Source organism: Somniosus microcephalus, chromosome 17 (assembly GCF_052327205.1).
Source record: "Somniosus microcephalus isolate GS21.2 chromosome 17, FLI_Smic_1.0, whole genome shotgun sequence".
Taxonomy (NCBI): domain Eukaryota; kingdom Metazoa; phylum Chordata; class Chondrichthyes; order Squaliformes; family Somniosidae; genus Somniosus; species Somniosus microcephalus.
This window is the reverse complement of record NC_141003.1, coordinates 57065090-57082507: the sequence shown is the minus strand read 5'-3', so window position 1 is coordinate 57082507 and position 17418 is coordinate 57065090. Positions and strand designations below refer to the sequence as shown.

The 17418-nt window shown below is 43.0% G+C and overlaps 1 protein-coding gene across 29 annotated transcripts in view; it reads right to left on the bottom strand.

Annotated features, from left to right (window-relative positions):
- magi2a (membrane associated guanylate kinase, WW and PDZ domain containing 2a) overlaps nucleotides 1-17418 on the bottom strand; it is an 888182-nt gene that overhangs the window by 43121 nt on the left and 827643 nt on the right. For 27 of the 29 annotated variants that reach the window (XR_015081568.1, XM_086010373.1, XM_086010375.1 and 24 more), the window contains 3 exons: nucleotides 9297-9485; nucleotides 9017-9200; nucleotides 4753-4951 (listed from right to left, as the gene is read on the bottom strand). Coding sequence is in view for 28 of the 29 variants with exons in the window: in XM_086010373.1 (XP_085866499.1) it covers nucleotides 4753-4951; nucleotides 9017-9200; nucleotides 9297-9485 (572 nt within the window). In the remaining variant the exon portion in view is untranslated. The remainder of the gene's footprint in view (nucleotides 1-4752; nucleotides 4952-9016; nucleotides 9201-9296; nucleotides 9486-17418) is intronic. The other 2 variants (XM_086010376.1, XM_086010384.1) reach the window with 1 other exon arrangement.

The following is a 17418-nucleotide window of genomic DNA, read 5'->3' as shown; positions in this document are numbered from 1 at the left end:
CATTGAAACTCAAAAAACAAAAGATTTAATTCCTGACATTTTGAAAAAGCAGCAGTGCAGGGATAATGTTTAGGGCAACAACAGGACAACTCAATATGAATGTTGTGAGAATCCTTCTGTGTACCAACCCTTAATCAGGTCTTTAATGTGCCAATGCACATTTGCTTTAATCAATCTATCTGATCAGTATGTTGCCATCCCATGCAAGGACATAATAATGCTGAACAAAAATTATATCTCTTTTCCTCAACAACTGCCAGGATGTAAAGGTTACATGATGAATTAAAGCAGAACTGCCAACTGTGTGCGGTGCTCGGTGGGCTGATAATTCATGAAGTAAATGTATGGCAGGTATAGTTACAGGTCACTTACACATCATTATTACAATTTAAAATATTCTAGCCGTATTTCCTACTTGACTCTGAAATGTGGATGATGAACAGCCCTTGACTTTTAATATTTTCCATTGGTTAATCATGCAAGTAGTACAGCATAACAAGTGCAGTAGAACTCCGAAATCAATGTGACAAACCAAATGCTAAACATTAAACAATTAATGTTAAACATTTGCCTGATCATCTTGGAAGCATTCCACAAAAGCAAAATTTTTCAATCACATATTAAAGTAATAGATTAATTCTTTTTTAGAATTTATATATAAAACTTTCAGCTTAATTTTAAATTAACTGCAATGTTTTCTCCCCCAAATCAATAGAACCAGAAATAGTATCTAATGAAATGTTGGTTGTGCTCAACCCATTTTATATGATCAATGATTTTGGGGTATCAGCTAGGTCTAGAGTACCTGTAACCCGCACTAGAATAGACTTTGTGATAGGTCTGGGGAAGCTTAGCAGGGAGAGGTAACACTGGGAAACGTTTACAGTTCAGTGCTGTTTCACTGTCAGTAATAATTCTGCTGTACCGGACCTCATTTTCTTAAAAGGGGTGAAAATATGGACTTAAAATCTTTTAAAAAGGTATTATTCAATTAGACATCAAATATAGTATCTCCCCATAATTGCATAAAGTGCTTATTGCATAAAAGACCTAATTTTGCTACTGTTATTTCCTATTGCTTAATTGACTATCTTTTCACATGCATTTGTTTACTTGTACAATGTTCTGATCTTCAGATGGAATATTTTGTCAGTTAGTTCTGCTCAATACCTCTTAATTCACCTACATAAACTTGTAATAATCAGCATTAATTTAAAGTAGCAATTCATGTGGTATTACAGCACTGTACGGAATTATTAGTAATTCAATTTCTTTTCTAAGCAGTGCGATATCCAGCAGCCTTTACTAAATATCCTTACTCCAGTGTTACATAATGACACTGCACATCAACATATTAAGTGTGGTTACTTAATTCCACAATCTCCTTATTTCCATGAAACCTGTTTTTACTTAATGGTATTAGTGAATCCTACACTAAATAAATGGGAAACAATAGAATGATTGACATTTCTACTGCACTGAAGAGGCAGATGATTATGAAGATTTGGATCAGTTGGTGTAGGTGCCACATTAATAATTGTAGAAATAGTCAGTAATAATCTCTGGTTTTCTCCATCCTTCAAATCATCTTCAATGCTTTATACTGCAACTTTTCTTTTAAGTGTTTTATCCTGTGTACAATCTCCCTTTCCCCTCACTTCCAACAAAGAGAAAGAGCAGCAACCTACTGGCAGATCTTGACAATGAGCAACCACTAGGCAAGGCATATGCAAGACTGACGTGATTCAAGTCCGCATACTGCAGCTTCCATGAACTGTACCATGGAGGCGTGGAACAAAGACTGGTGTATACTCTGCATACCACCAATGTGACAATTTTATGAAAATAACCCTCGAGATACAGCATTCATTAAAGAGGTGGTAACGTCTGGGGAAAGTAATTTTTGTTCAAAATTTCCCCCCACTTTATAGGGAAAATATTATATTAAATACAACATTATATTTGACCTTTGATTTAGCAAACATTAATTTGCTAAGCTGCTATGGTATCCAGTAGGGGCTCCCCCCACTGGGAGGGAGGGAAAATCTGAATGCCAGTCACCTGAGCTACTCTCACATGACCAACTATATTGCTGCACTATGGATGCTTAGGCACAGGTCTGCAGCCTTCCTCTTGACCAGAAAGCTATGTGGTATGGGGAGACTCCACGAAGAGATAACAGAACAAAATCAAGTTACTGGGGAAGAAAAAGTGAAGTGAATCTGCATTCTCTTGTGATGTCTCATGAGTCAGGAACTCGGATGTAAACCTGACTCATACTACTGTATGGCACTTGCCTGCTAAGACACTGTTGGTCTCATTAGGTGAGTTGAGAAATAATGACCAGAGCTAGCAGATAAAAAGGGCAGGATTTTCATTCAGGAGTCGGGTTGGAGGCGGGACTACAACTTTCGGGGTTGTAGTCCCGCTTCCATTGAGATGCGGCCAATCCACGTGATTTTAACTTGATTGACCTTGTTGAGCCCGGGCCAATTAAGGGCCACCCGGCAACAGGTGACGTCACAGACTGAAATTTCATCTGTCAAGAGGTTTTGACAGATGAAATATCAGTGTTTCACAGCTGTTTGAAGTTGTCAAACACTGACAGTCTTACTTCTAACATGAGTCCTTCTCCACAGACTCAGTTAGAAATCTCTCCTGCACAGAAAGCTGAAGCTGCCCCTTTTGACAGTTCGCAGCCATTCTGCTTTCTGTGCCGGTGAGATGAGGGACTCCCGAGACCTAAAGGAAGGAAGGCTGAAAAGGTAAGAAAAGGTATGTAAAACTTATTTAAACACTTTAGACACACCAAACACACTTACCTTTGCACTCATGCACACATCACTCACCTGAACACCGACATCTCGACCCCTCCAAGTCCTTCAACCCGACGGCCCGCCTCCTCTAACTTGGCATGGTTTGGCGCCGTCGGGAATCCCACACTTCAACCTTAAAAATAGGGATTAGGCTAAAAACTGCCTGTTAACTACCTGTTAACAGGCAGTTAATTGGCACTAATCCTTTCCCGCCTCGGGTAGGCGGGTCCCAGTGCGGGGCGGGTACCCGCCTCCTTTGAAACTGGCATGGAAGCGGGTTTGGGTGCGGGACCCCTGATTTTGGGATTTTAACCCCCCGCACGCCTCCAATCCCGACTCCACGGCCCAATGAAAATCCTGCCCAAAGTGTCTCGTCAAAGCTTGCTTCCTATCCCATGGTTTTGCAGTGGGCATGTGTTTCTAATATTTGCAAAAGGGCTGAAGGTTAGTCCATTAGCACATTGACATACACGTGCTGGAATCTGTTTTCTGTGTAGTGTGGTAAACCTATATATCCAGGTGGTGGTGTCGTTTTCTGGGCTCCAGATCAGCTCTTTGGCTGATCTGAAGCTGCACACTTGTTGTTTCCACTGTATCCACTCTGAGACGCATGGGAAGGTCCCCTTCAACAATGATACCAAGTGTCCTATTAGCTCAGAAAATTATGTTTGTTAAATTGAAGTCAAACATAATTTTGTAAGTGTAGCATTTTTCCCTATAAGTAGTGATATTTTGAACAAAAATTATTTCCCCAAATTTTACCTCCCCTTTAAGTAATGCTGTATCTCAAGGGTTGTTTGCAGAAAATTACCACATTGGTGATAGACAGTTATTATCAAATTCAACTGAAGGTATAAAAAGACAAAATCACAAATGCTGCAAATTTGAAATTAAAATACAAATTGATGCAAAGACACAGAGGATTGCCAGCATCTGAAATGAGTTAAGGTGAGATAACTTTTTGATTGTAGATCATCAGAACTGTAAAAGGGGGTACACAAAATCTAAAAGTTATCCCATCTTTTCGTGTTTCAGAAATTGATGCACCTGCTGTGTATTTACAGCATTTTATGTTTTTATTTTTAACTGAACACACATTACAAACCAGTGTGGTTTTTTTTTAGCCTTTAAGAAAACACAAGGGAGGTAATTTTAACTTTGGGCAATAGTGCAAAATGGATGATATCAAATTAGCCGCCCATTATTCACTCTGCCTGATTTTCCTTTCCATTGAAGTCGATTGAAACGAAAATCAGGCAGGATGTATAACTGGCGGCCAATTCTATTTTGGCCATTTTACATCGTCTCCAAAAGCTAAAATGACTGCCAAGGCTTTTATATACTTGATTTTACATATGCGAGTTTCACCTGCTGGGTGCATTTATTCATGTATTGGGTAATCAGGTAATACTCCAGCTGAGGTCTAACCAGTGATTTATAAATGTTTAGCATAACTTCATTGCTTTTATACTCTATTCCTGTATTGATAAAGCCAAGGATTCATATGCTTTTTAAACAACCAAATCAACTTGTCCTGCCACCTTCAAAGATTTGTGTATATGAACCTCCAGGTATCTCTGTTCCTGCACCACCCTTAAAGTTGTACCATTTAGCTTATTATCTTCCTTCCAAAATGCATCACTTCACCCTTCTCTGCATTAAGTTCCTTCTGCCATGTGTCTGCCCATTTCACCAGTCTGTCAATGCCCTCCTGAAGTCTGCTAGTATCCTCCTCATTATTCTACATTTCCAAGTTTCTACACACTTTAAAATTATGCCTCCTATACCCAGGTCCAGGTCATTAATATATATCATCTACAATAACAAGTTACGCTGTACTGTGGTATCTACATTCCTAATGTGCTCTTGAACATAGTTGAGGTGTCCACTGATGGAAAAACATGGCCTACAGGTCGGGATGTTTGAAGTTTCATACCTGCGGTTGTCTGTAATCAGACACTGCATACTGCCTATTGTCAGGAGGCTGTTGCCTGTAATCTATTAGAGGCGGCTGTCTGTAGTCCAGAGATGGTGGCTGCCGGTAATCTGATGCCGGAGGTTGTCTGTAGTCTGAAAATGGTGGTTGTCTGATGTCTGGTTTAACATCTTGTCTTGCTTTCACTTCTGACCTGTAACTAGATAAAAATACTCTAAATATGATCATTAACACAATCTATCTTGAAAGACTTTTAAAAGAAAATTAGATTCAAATAGTTACATTAATAATTAAGCCTGAAAATAAAAACAAATGAAAAAATAGGAAGAAGACTTGCATCTATATAGCGCCTTTCATGACCACCGGTCGTCCCAAAGCGCTTTACAGCCAATTAAGTACTTTCTGAAGTGTAGTCACTGTTGTCATGCAAGAAACGCGGCAGTCAATTTGCGCATAGCAAGCTCCCACAAACAGCAATGTAATAATGAGTCGGTTAGAATGGGATCTTTTACGTCCACCTAAGAGAGCAAACGGAGCCTCGGTTTAATGTTTCATCCGAAAGATGACACCTCCAACAGTGCAGCATTCCCTCAGTACTGCACTGGAGTGGTCAGCCTAGATTTTCGTGCTCAAGTCTTTGGAGTGGGACTTGAACCCACAACCTTCTGACTCAGAGGCGAGGGTGCTACCAACTGAGCCAGAGTAAATTGCAGAGCACCATTAATGGAGGCTTGCAAGCAAGTCACCCATCTGCCTCCTTGGCTAGCTGGGGAATAGTGCATGGAATTCGGAGACTGTGTTAGTTGGTGCTACGGCAATTTGCTAGATGTCATTTTTTTCTATTAATTCTAATAATAAAAGGAATACCACACATATTATAAACATATTCTTAATTCAGATATGAAAATGTTATTTAGACATTTCTTTATTTACTAAAGTACTCCATGCAACAGTTAAAAAAAATCTTAACTTCACTGAACACTAAAAATGCAGCAGCATAAACTCTATTCTAGTATTAACTTTCCTGCTCTGTTGCTCCTACCTGGATGTTGTACCCAGCTTTTCTGCTAGATGGCAGTCTCCTTCATCAAACACTTATAGTACAGCCAGTACGGAAGCTACACATTTTTTGTCATTTTGAGGGCTGTTCCTTGCAAAGCCTGATATAACACTGGGGAAGATTTCCTGTTTGCTATTTGCAGTGGTATTGCAAATGCCTTTAATCTGATGCCCCTGCCTGCTCAGGTGGATATGAAAGATGGTATGGCACTATTTGATAAACCTACAGCTTTCCTCTGTGCCTCTCTCGGCATCCTATGAAGGGCCCATCGAGGCACTCGTTGCTGCCTCATCAGCAGCAACCCCAACTATCCAATCCTACTCTCTCGCCGACCTTCCCGTCTAGCACGCCCACTGAGGGCTAATCTTGCCAATCTCCTCCCCGTCCAACTCATCCTCCCAGCGCTGAACCTGTGGACGCTGGCAGTGCATCAGCCATCATCGACCCTCTCCGCATCTCCCTCCAGAATGTCTGTTCACTTGCGAACAAGGCCCTTGCCATCCATGAGCTTATCGTGGATGATTGCATCGACATCATGGCCCTGATGGAAACTTGGTTGAGGGGTGATGACACCTTACCCTTAAATGAAGCCTCCCCACCTGGCTATACCTTCCACCACTTGCCCCGCTCAGACCGCCGTGGTGGCGGTGTAGCTCTCATCACCAAATCACACCTTGGTCTGGCCCCCTACTCCTCCGGCACTTTCTCCTCCTTTGAGCATCTCACCTTATTCCACCCCTCTCACCTCTCATTTAAAATTCTCGTTCTCTATCGCCCACCCAAGTACCATAAAAATTTTATTATCGAGATATCTTCACTGCACCGAACGACTTCTCATCCTTGGTGATTTCAACCTCCATCTCAATTCATCATGCTCTCTCTCCTCTGAGTTCACTAGTCACCTATCCTTCCTTATTTTCTCACTCCTTGTAAACTCCGCAACCCATATTCACGGCCACCCCCTCGATCTTGCCATCTCTCGTGGCCTCGCTACTCCCATTATGTCAATCGCAGATCAGGCCATCTCTGACCACTTCCTCGTATCGCTCTCCACCCACATCCCCCTTCTACCACCCCCTCCCCAACCCGACTTCCTTCTGTGTCCGCCTCTGGAAAAAAAACTCTCTCCCAACTCTCCTACAACTGCACTTATGAAATCCCAACCGTCCAGCCTTTGGCCCTCCATTCTCCACATTTCTGCAGCTACCAATCTGCTCAACCACACCCTCACCACCACATTTGATGCCCTAGTCCCTATTAAAACAATTACTCTCTCTCACCCTGGCCGTTCCCGCTGGTACAGCCCTCATCTTCGCTCCCTTAAGTTCAAGGGGCGCAGACTTGAACGGATATGGCGGACAACTGGTTTAGCCGTTCACCGCCAGATCTGGCTGGACCACATAAAGCATTATCGGGTCCTGCTCTGGTATGCCAAAATTGCTCACTATTTCAAAATCATACTGGAATGCAAAGATAAACCCCGGCTTCCATTCTCCACTGCTAACCGTCTTTTTAAACCCCTCTCCCCTGTCTCCTCCACCCTTACCCCCGACAACAAGTGTGAGGAGCTCATGAACTTCTTTGTCTCTAAGATTAAGACCACCCATTCAGCTGCCTCTGCCACTTTCCTTCCTTAACCATGCCCTCTCAATGCTCATCTTGTCCATGAGACCCACTTCCTGCTCCCTCAACCCTATTCCCAACAAACTCCTGACCACCCAACCTCCTTTTCTGGCTCCCATGTTAGCTGACATTGTTAACGGTTCTCTCTCCTCAGGTACTCTCCCCCTCTCCCTCAAATCTGCCATCATCATCCCTCTCTTCAAAAAACCAACCCTTGACCCCTCCGTCCTTGCAAACTACCGCCCCATCTCCAACCTCCCTTTCCTCTCCAAAGTCCTTGAACGTGGTGTTGCCTCCCAAATCCGTGCCCATCTTTCCCGCAACTCCATGTTTGAATCCCTCCAATCAGGTTTCCGCCCCGCCACAGTACTGAAACGGCTCTCATCAAAGTCACAAATGACATCCTTTGTGACTGTGACAAAGGTAAACTATCCCTCCTCGTCCTTCTTGACTTGTCTGCAGCCTTTGACACGGTTGACCACTCCATTCTTCTAAAAACGCCTCTCCACCATCGTCCAGCTGGGTGGGACTGCACTCGTCTGGTTCCATTCTTATCTATCTAATCGTAGCCAGAGAATCACCTGCAACGGCTTCTCTTCCCGCTCCTGCATCGTTACCTCTGGTGTCCCCCAAGAAACTATCCTTGGCCCCCTCCTATTTCTCATCTACATGCTGCCCTTTGGCGACATCATCTGAAAACACAGTGTCAGTTTCAATATGTATGCTGATGACACCCAGATCTACCTAACCACCACTTCTCTCGACCCCTCCATGGTCTCTAAATTGTTAAGACTGCTTGTCCGACATAAGCAGTAATTTTCTCCAATTAAATATTGGGAAGATCGAAGCCATTGTGTTCGGTCTCGTGTCATTGCTGCTCTTGTCTTTTTCAGTGGTAGAGGTCGCAGGACTCAAAGTAAACTTGGTGAACTGCTGAAGTGCATCCTCTGGTAGTACATACTGCAGCCACAGAGCGTTGGTGGTGCAGGGGTTGATACTGAGTCTAGAAGGTCAAGGTAGCTAACACATTGCAAACTGTCCTCTGTAGAACCTTCCTCCGCACTTATGGCATATGCTCTGGTGTTGGAGGGAATTCTAACCTACTCTTTTTAAGGCTGACTTGCTCCTTGGTCTCTGATGGTGCTCTTTAGCTAACTGCAAGAGGGACACAATAGCAGCCTGTTGATGGCAATCCCCTTTTTATTGCTGAGACAGTATCCCAGTGGGTAGGGTATGGGGAGAGTGGGAGAAGAAGTATAAACATGATGCATACATTGATCTTTCAACATGTAACCCTTCAGTCTTTTTTTAATCATACATCTGTGAAGATTTAAAGTTCATTCTGTGCTAAAAGGGTTAAGCAATACATAGTAAATTGGAAATTTCAGACATCTCATTACTAGCCTTACATATTTTGCTGTGCTTTAATTATTATATATATTTTAATAAAAACCCTTCCTGTTTGTGACATTAATATTTCAATTTGACAACATGCTGTCTGAGAATAAACTTAGGAGAAGGAAAGGAAAATACCTCTGACACATAATCACTCATTAAAATAAGTGGGACAGTTCTCCTTACCTGCCATTATGTCCTTGTGACTGAAGAGGAGGTGGTTGTGCTGCAGGGCTGTGTTGTGCTGCAGGGCTGTGTTGTGCTAAAGGGCTTTGCTGTGCTGTAGGACTCTGTTGTGCCATAGGACTGTGTTGCTGTGCCATAGGACTTTGTTTCTCTGAGCCTGGTGCAGAAGCAGGACTACTTATATCTGCGACAGGTGCAAAAATCAAAAAGGTTTCAGATCAAACTTCTGCTTTGTAAAAAACCTCCTTGGTATAACCAGACTTGTGAAGCAGTGACTTACCCTCTTGAGGAACGATGCGTAGAGTAACACTAAGGCCTGCGTCTTTGATTAGTTTCACAATTTCTGCATGAGGCATGTTAATGATGGATTGCCCATTCACAGCTAGGATGCGGTCGCCCACCTTGAGTTTTCCACAGCGATCTGCTGGGCTACCTTCAATAATACGTCCAATTTTGTGAGGCACTGCCACTATTTGGAATTTCCATAAAAGCAGCGTTTGACAGAAATGTTGAAGGAAGTCACAGGGGCGAGCGAGAGAGATGGAAGACAAACATTAGTGTGATGCAAATAGCCTACTCAAAGTACAAAATATGCAAAAAGGCAGACAAGAAATACTGATTCCATGCTCAAAGAACACTTCCAGTGCTTTTCATAAAAAAATCACACCCAGGGTGGTAGTGCTCCGTTTGGTATTAGTAATGTTTTTGCCAAAAGGATGCACTTCACAGGGTAGAAATTGAAACGTGTTGTGCCTGTTTTGTATAAAAAGGCCTGGTTTTGGGAGCCAATGTCCTGGGGTCACCTAAAACAGGCATATGTAAATGAAAGGCCGAACACCTGGCTGAAATTGGTCTGCAATGACTGGGGCAGGGTTTGGGCCTACTCTGCTGAGGATTCTTCAGTGGCCGTTACAGCCTAGGCATATGATAGCAAAATACTGCGGATGCTGGAAATCCGAAATAACAACAGAAAATGCTGGAAAAACTCAGCAGGTCAGGCAACATCCGTGGAGAGAAATTTGAGTTGACGTTTCGGGTCGAACTCCTTCTTCAAAACTGGAAAGAAAAGAAAATAGATTGAAGGCAAGGCTGCGATCGAACAAAAGAGACAATAAAAGGTATTCGAAGCCAGACGAGATGGTAATATGCCCGTGGAGACAAAAGGCAGCTGAGATTAGGTGTGAAGTGTACTGGCAGGTAAGAGACAGCTGCCAGGTGAGACAGAGAAACAAAAGGAAAGGAGGGGGGGTGGGGGGGGGAAAAGGAGGACCCAAAACCCGTGCAAGCGCAGGAGATGTAACACCTGCCCCTATACCTCCCCGCTTCCCACTGTCCAGGGCCCCAAACACATTTTAATTCACCGCTCCATTCCCACTCGGACCTCACCGTCCTTGGCCTCTTGTATTGTTCTACAGAAGCTCAATGTAAACTCGAGGAACAGCAACTCATCTTCCGACTAGGCACTTTGCAGCCTTCCGGACTCAATATCGAGTTCAACAATTTCAGATCATAACCTCGGCCCCTATTACTTTTTTACTTATAATTTTTTCCACCCCTTTGTTTTGGGTCCTCCTTTCCACCCCCCCCCCGCCTCCTTTCCTTTTGTTTCTCTCTCTCACCTGGCAGCTGTCTCTTATCTGCCAGTACACTTCACACCTAATCTCAGCTGCCTTTTGTCTCCATGGGCCGATTACCATCTCGTCTAGCTTCGAATACCTTTTATTGTCTCTTTTGTTCGATCGCAGCCTTGCCTTCGATCTATTTTCTTTCCAGTTTTGAAGAAGGAGTTCGACCCGAAACGTCAACTCAAATTTCTCTCCACGGATGTTGCCTGACCTGCTGAGTTTTTCCAGCATTTTCTGTTGTTATTACGGCCTAGGCATACGTCAGAGATACATACAAGTGGGTTTCAATGTATAGACTTCTCATTAGGTTTAATAGAATATAATACTTTTGGCACAGTACTGCAGCGATGCTGAATCAGCAGGTAATGAATAACTTTGTGATGATGCTGGGCTATCAGTTTCTGAATTCAGTGGCTGGAATTACAATCCTTTATTATTTGACAGCATTTGTCACTGCATTTCAGAAGTTCCGAATACTGCTCAAGAACCATAACTATTTCTTGTAACACCGTACATGCCAATCGGGAAATATAGCTTCAAAATTACTGACACAGCCCCCAGAAAGCTGACAACTCAAGAACAGCCTGACATGTGAAAACAAATAGTTACACAGGCTTTGTAATTTAAGCTGTAAGTATACAAAAATTCCTTTACTTGTACTTTTGGATGCAAAAAAAATTAAGTACATGAATGTCTGAAGGGGAAATCTAATGAAGACACAAAATTGGTGGTACAATTCAAGGGGAGTTTCCAAGGGCATGCGCTGTAGAAAATTTAGAATTTTTGCATTAAAGAGAATGCATTCTCGTTAATGTTATGCACTATTTTGCTTCATAAGTAGATTATTAATCTTAAAAAAACAAAGTGACATTTGGATTTTCAGCAGACCAACACTTATCCAACAGGTAATTCAGCAGTCAGTCATTCTCCTAGATCCAAGCCGCCACTGTTCCCGTTTGGAGCCAGTTCACTGAGCACACTTTAATTCCATCTGGCACTTCTCCCCTAATTCAGCTGGCACTCTTCCAACCCCAGTTCATGCTGGCACTCTCACTTCTCAATCTCTTTCAGTGGCACTTTTCTTCCTACCCACCTCTATGCTGCTCCCAGCTACTCTATTCTTCCCCACCAAAGCACTGCTCCCAACTTCTGCCCCTTCATTCATAGAAACATAGAAGATAGGAGCAGGAGTAGGCCATTCGGCATCTCGAACCTGTTCCGCCATTTAATGAGATCATGGCTGATCATCCAAATTTAATACCCTGTCCCTGCTTTCTCCCCATATCCCTTGAGCCCTTTAGCCTTAAGAAATATATCTAACTCCTTCTTGAATAAATCTAATGAATTGGCCTCAACTGCCTTCTGTGGTAGAGAATTCCACAGGTTCACCACTCTCTGGGTGAAGAAATTCCTCCTCATCTCAGTCCTAAATGGCTTAGCCCTTATCCTTAGACTGTGACCCCTGGTTCTGGACTCCCCCGCCATCAGGAACATCCTTCCTGCATCTAGTCTGTCTAGTCCTGTTAGAATTTTATAAGTTTCAATGAGATCCCCTCTCATTCTTCTAAACTCCAGCGAGTATAAGCCCAATCGACTCAATCTCTCCTCATACGTCATTCCTGCCATCCCAGGTATCAGTCTGGTGAACCTTCGCTGCACTCCCTCCATGGCAAGAACATCCTTCCTCAGATAAGGTGACCAAAACTGCACACAATACTCAAGGTGTGGTCTCACCAAGGCCCTGTACAACTGCAGCAAGACATCCTTGCTCCTGTACTTGAATCCTCTCGCTATGAAGGCCAACATACCATTTGCCTTCTTAACCGCCTGCTGCACCCTGCATGCTTACCTTCAGACCCAGGTCTCGTTGCACATCCCCTTTTCCCACTCTATTGCCGTTCAGATAATAACCTGTCTTCCTGTTTTTGCCACCAAAGTGGATAACCTCGCATTTATCCACATTATACTGCATCTGCCATGCTTCTGCCCAATCACCCAACCTGTCCAAATCATACTGGAGTTTCTTGGCATCCTCCTCACAGCACACACGCCCACCCAGCTTTGTGTCGTCTGCAAACTTGGAGATATTACATCTAGTTCCCTCGTCTAGATTATTAATATATATTGTGAATAGCTGGGGTCCTAGCACCGATCCCTGCGGTACCCCACTAGTCACTGCCTGCCACTCGGAAAAAGACCCGTTTATTCCAACTCTTTGCTTCCTGTCTGCCAACCAGTTCTCTGTCCAAGTCAGTACCTTACCCCCAATCCCTTGTGCTTTAACTTTGCACGCTAGTCTCTTATGCGGGACCTTATCGAAAGCCTTCTGAAAGTCCAAATACACCACATCCACTGGTTCTCCCTTATCTATTCTACCAGTTACATCCTCAAAAAATTCCAGTAGATTAGTCAAGCATGATTTACCTTTTGTAAATACATGTTGACTTTGTCCGATCCTGTCACTGTTTTCCAGTCCATGTTCCCCTTCCTTCTGTTGCCATCCATTTCTGTCTTCTTCATTGCCAACTACTTCCTCAATCTCTCTCCCCTTCATTGCATCCATTTCCCACTTCAATTGCCATCTATTTCCCTCCTTTCATTGCCATCCATTTCTTCATTACCCCACTCCTCGAAATCCAGTTATCCATGGACCTCTTTCATTGCCATCCACTGTCCCCTTTCATTACCATCTTTCATAACCCCTGACCATTCAGTCCTGCTGCTATCTGAGCCCAGCAGCTAATACACTGGACTGGGATCTTCTGTCCTCTCAGTGCCACTCTAATGGCAGGCACTGTGGCCTCTCCATACTTTCAGCAGGAACTCCTGTTCTTGCGAGAGCTCCCTCCTCCCATACAGAGAGGCAGTAAACCCTGCAATTAGTTCCTGCAGCAGCATTGAGGGGAGAGACGGATCTGCTCTGGTACAGTAACTGCTGGACTCAGATAGGAGCAAGACTGAGGGGGAGGGTGGGAGGGGTCCTGTCTGCAGTGGATTTAGTCAGAAAATGCTGATGCACTGACTGAGCCCCCAAATTGCTGACAGTGTCAATGCTGATGGGTGGCACCACATATCTCTACAGAAATTCAGCTTACTTATTTCAGAAGTTAATGCTGGACTTTATAAAGAACATAAGAAACAGAAGCAGGAGTCGTCCATATGGCCCTTCGAGTCTGCTCTGTCGTTCATTAATATCATGGCTGATCTTCTACTCCAACTCCACTTTCTCGCCCTATTTCCATATCCCTTGATTCCCTTAGCGTCCAAAAATCTAGCGATCTCCGTCTTGAATATACTCAATGACTGAGCATCCACAGACATGTGGGGTAGAGAATTCCAAAGATTCACAACCCTTTGAATGAAGAAATTGCTCCACATCTCAGTCCTAAATGGCCAACCCCTTATTCTGAGACTGTGACCCCTAGTTCTAGACTCCCCAGCCGGGGAAACAGCTGGAGTTGAGCTTGGAGTATACACTATTGACTAATCTTTCACTTGAGTACATTGTCAGACATACGTCAGCTCAAAGCGCATGCAATAAACCCTTGTGCCACAGAACGGTCAACAACAGGAGATATTTGTGCTGGGGGAACATGAAGCTACTCTTGGAAACCAGTAACTTAGGGAATGAAAGCCATTAAAATGACTTGCTAGATTGTTGTGGGCTGATTAATATTTATTCATTACTAATAGCCAACAAATCACAACACTGTAAACACTGCGTATAACGTGGAACTCTAATGGATAAATTCAATAGAGCCTCAATTAGAATGAAATAAGAACATAATTCTATGTGGAAATAGTATAAGATGTGACCTGAGAATATTTCCAAATACCATCCTTTTCACTTCAACTATATGTCATCTTTCACTGAACATACTGAGATTTATATAACTATCCAACTACATAAACAACCTGAAGAGTGCAGTGATTTAAAAAAAAATATTCACTTATTGGGTAAGCAGCCATTGGAAAAAAATGATCTGGAATATAACAATTTTTTCACTGTAAACGCCAACTCACATATTAAAATTGGTAAAAAGTCTGATTTAATTTTTTGAGTTTTTAACCAATATAGTTTTAACAGTAGTCCATTTGATGGTTTTTTTCAATGCATGCTCCAAGCCATCTTCAGCTTCTATATATCTGGTCAAGACTCAAGCCTAATCTTAGCTGACAGCAAAACGTTTGTGGTATTTTTCAGCTTTGCTGTTCAGCTTTCCAGTCACTTGTACAATGTAGCCGGAGAGTGATGGCATGAAAGGATGCAGTTTAATGAGTTGAGGAGCTCAACTTCCACAGATACATGTCAACCATGTTGTATTGCAGCAACCATTACTATGCAAACATAGTTAACTGCGCAGGCCTCTCATGAGGCATCCTGGGCAAATTGGGGCAACGTCACAACCGCTATTTCATAAAGACAAATAACTTAAATCATTGGAAATTGTTACTAATCATCATTTTAAAAATATAAGTAGCAATAACTCAGCAGATTTTACAGAGGTCATATAAAGATTTGTCACCCTCACAAAACATTGGGGTAGAAATTGGTATGCATCCAGGCGAGGCAGACAGCCCGAAATTGACATCTTCCCTTGGGCCAGCTAACTTTGGAGGCGAGATCAACGTTGGCAGCTCGCCTCGAGTATGTTGATGAGGTTCGAGAAGCCATTTCCATTGAACCTCAGGCCTCTTGGTTTGGGAGCACTCTGCCCGCGCATTGACAGGTCTGAACCATGGCGGCAGAGATTATGATCTGAAATTGTTGAACTCAATGTTTAGTCCGGAAGGCTGTAAAGTTACCAACAGGAAGATGAGGTGCTGTTCCTCCAGCTTACGTTGAGCTTCATTGGAACAGTGTAGGAGGCCGAGGACAGAGAGGTCAGAGTGGGAGTGGAGCGGAGAATTAAAATGACAGGCGACCAGAAGCTCGGGTTCATGCTTGCAGAATGAGTAGAAATATTCCGCAAAGCGGTCACCCAATCTGCGTTTGGTCTTCCCAATATAGAGGAGACTGCATCGTGAGCAGCGAATACAGTATATTAAATTGAAAGTACAAATAAATTGCTATTTCACCTGAAAGGAGTGTTTGGGGTCCTGGATGGTGGGAAGGGAGGGGGTAAAAGGGCAGGTGTTGCATCTCCTGCCTTCCACCCTATCACAGACCTTCCCTTTTGTTCTTTCCTCCCCTCCCCCCTTTCCCTGCCTCTGTACTTGCTTAAAACCTGTTATATCTCTAACCTTTTCCAGTTCTAACAAAAGGTCATTGACCTGAAACATCAACTCAGTTTCTCTCTCCACAGATGCTGCCTGACCTGCTGAGTATTTCCTGCATTTTCTGTTCTTATTTCAGATTGCCAGAGTTCGCAATATTTTGCTTTCCTACTGATATAGTTCTAGCCACTAGTGAGAATATGCTCAAATAAAAATAAAAACCAGTCTCATGCATGCCGAATATGACATTCCAATGTTATTGTGGGACACTTGTGATGCCCCAGGCTAGATTACCTGCTGGGTAGGTCTTCTCCATTCTTTGAATGATATACATCCTCTACATACTGTGGAATTTTATTTTAGCTGATAGGAAAAACTGTGTGCTGAGCATACACATGAAAACGTCATTATGACATTGCAAATAGCAGTGCTACACATGCTCTATTCCCACATCATACAAAGCTCTACCACCTGCACCATTGCCCCAGTTTGTTTCCACCTGAAGGTAAGTTGAAACTAATTCACATTATAACACTAACCCCCCCTATCAAAAAACAATACTCCTTCAATTCGTGTGGGAATATATGGGTGGGAACCTGATATGTGAGGATGCGTATCATTTGAAAATTGACGATGACCCTACCTGAAGTAATCTATTTTTCTTCATTCCTCATCCTCCACACACTATAGGAGGGAACCAAGTTAGTACAGATTTAGGAGTGAAAGGCTCATTTGGAGGAGGCATAACACCACAAAGTATGAGGATTGCTTCATGTGGAACCGTGCATATGCTGTCAATTGGAACCTGATTGAGAGATGCATAGGAAGTAGCTGTGAAATAGGTATAATGACCCATAACCTGCTAAACGTATTCTTTGTTCCTCTGGACTCTCGGACTGTATTGAAAGATGGAATGCCCAGGAAAGGCTAGAATGATAAACTAGCTCTGAATGGAAACAGATGATGGGGATCAGGAATGATAAAAATAATGTAAATAGGTTTGCTTAAAGAAAAGGGTCTTTTCTTGCTTAATTATCTGTTAATAGACTATGAAGGAGATATTCAAACAGTATTGCAAATTTATTGGGGGGAGTAAGAAGTGAAACTAGGAAACAGACACAAGGAGGGGAGTTGATGAAGGCATGTACAATTTAGCCTTCTGTCTTATGAAGGAAATAGGCAGAAGTCTTTGACAGTGAAAGACTTTGTGAGTGGAACGAGTAAGACCAGGCAAGTATTTGGCTTGTCAACTTTTATTCATTGAAAGCAATGGGCTGTAAGTTGTCTCTAGCTGCTAGCTCTTCTGTTCCACATGTAAGAAATCATGGATTGAAAGAAATAAGTGTCTTTTAAGGGTTCCCTAGATCAGCAGTTTGCCTAAGTTGATGACACAGAAAGAGTCCAGTCATGTCAGAAAAATAGCTGTACAGAGAGCTGAATTACGAGGTCAGAACACAAAAACAGGCCTTCGAGTGGACATAGCTAGGTCTGATAAGGGACGCAGCAAGAAGCTGTAGGATAAACCAGCTGTCTACAAGAGGGCAACAAGAGCTTTAGAAC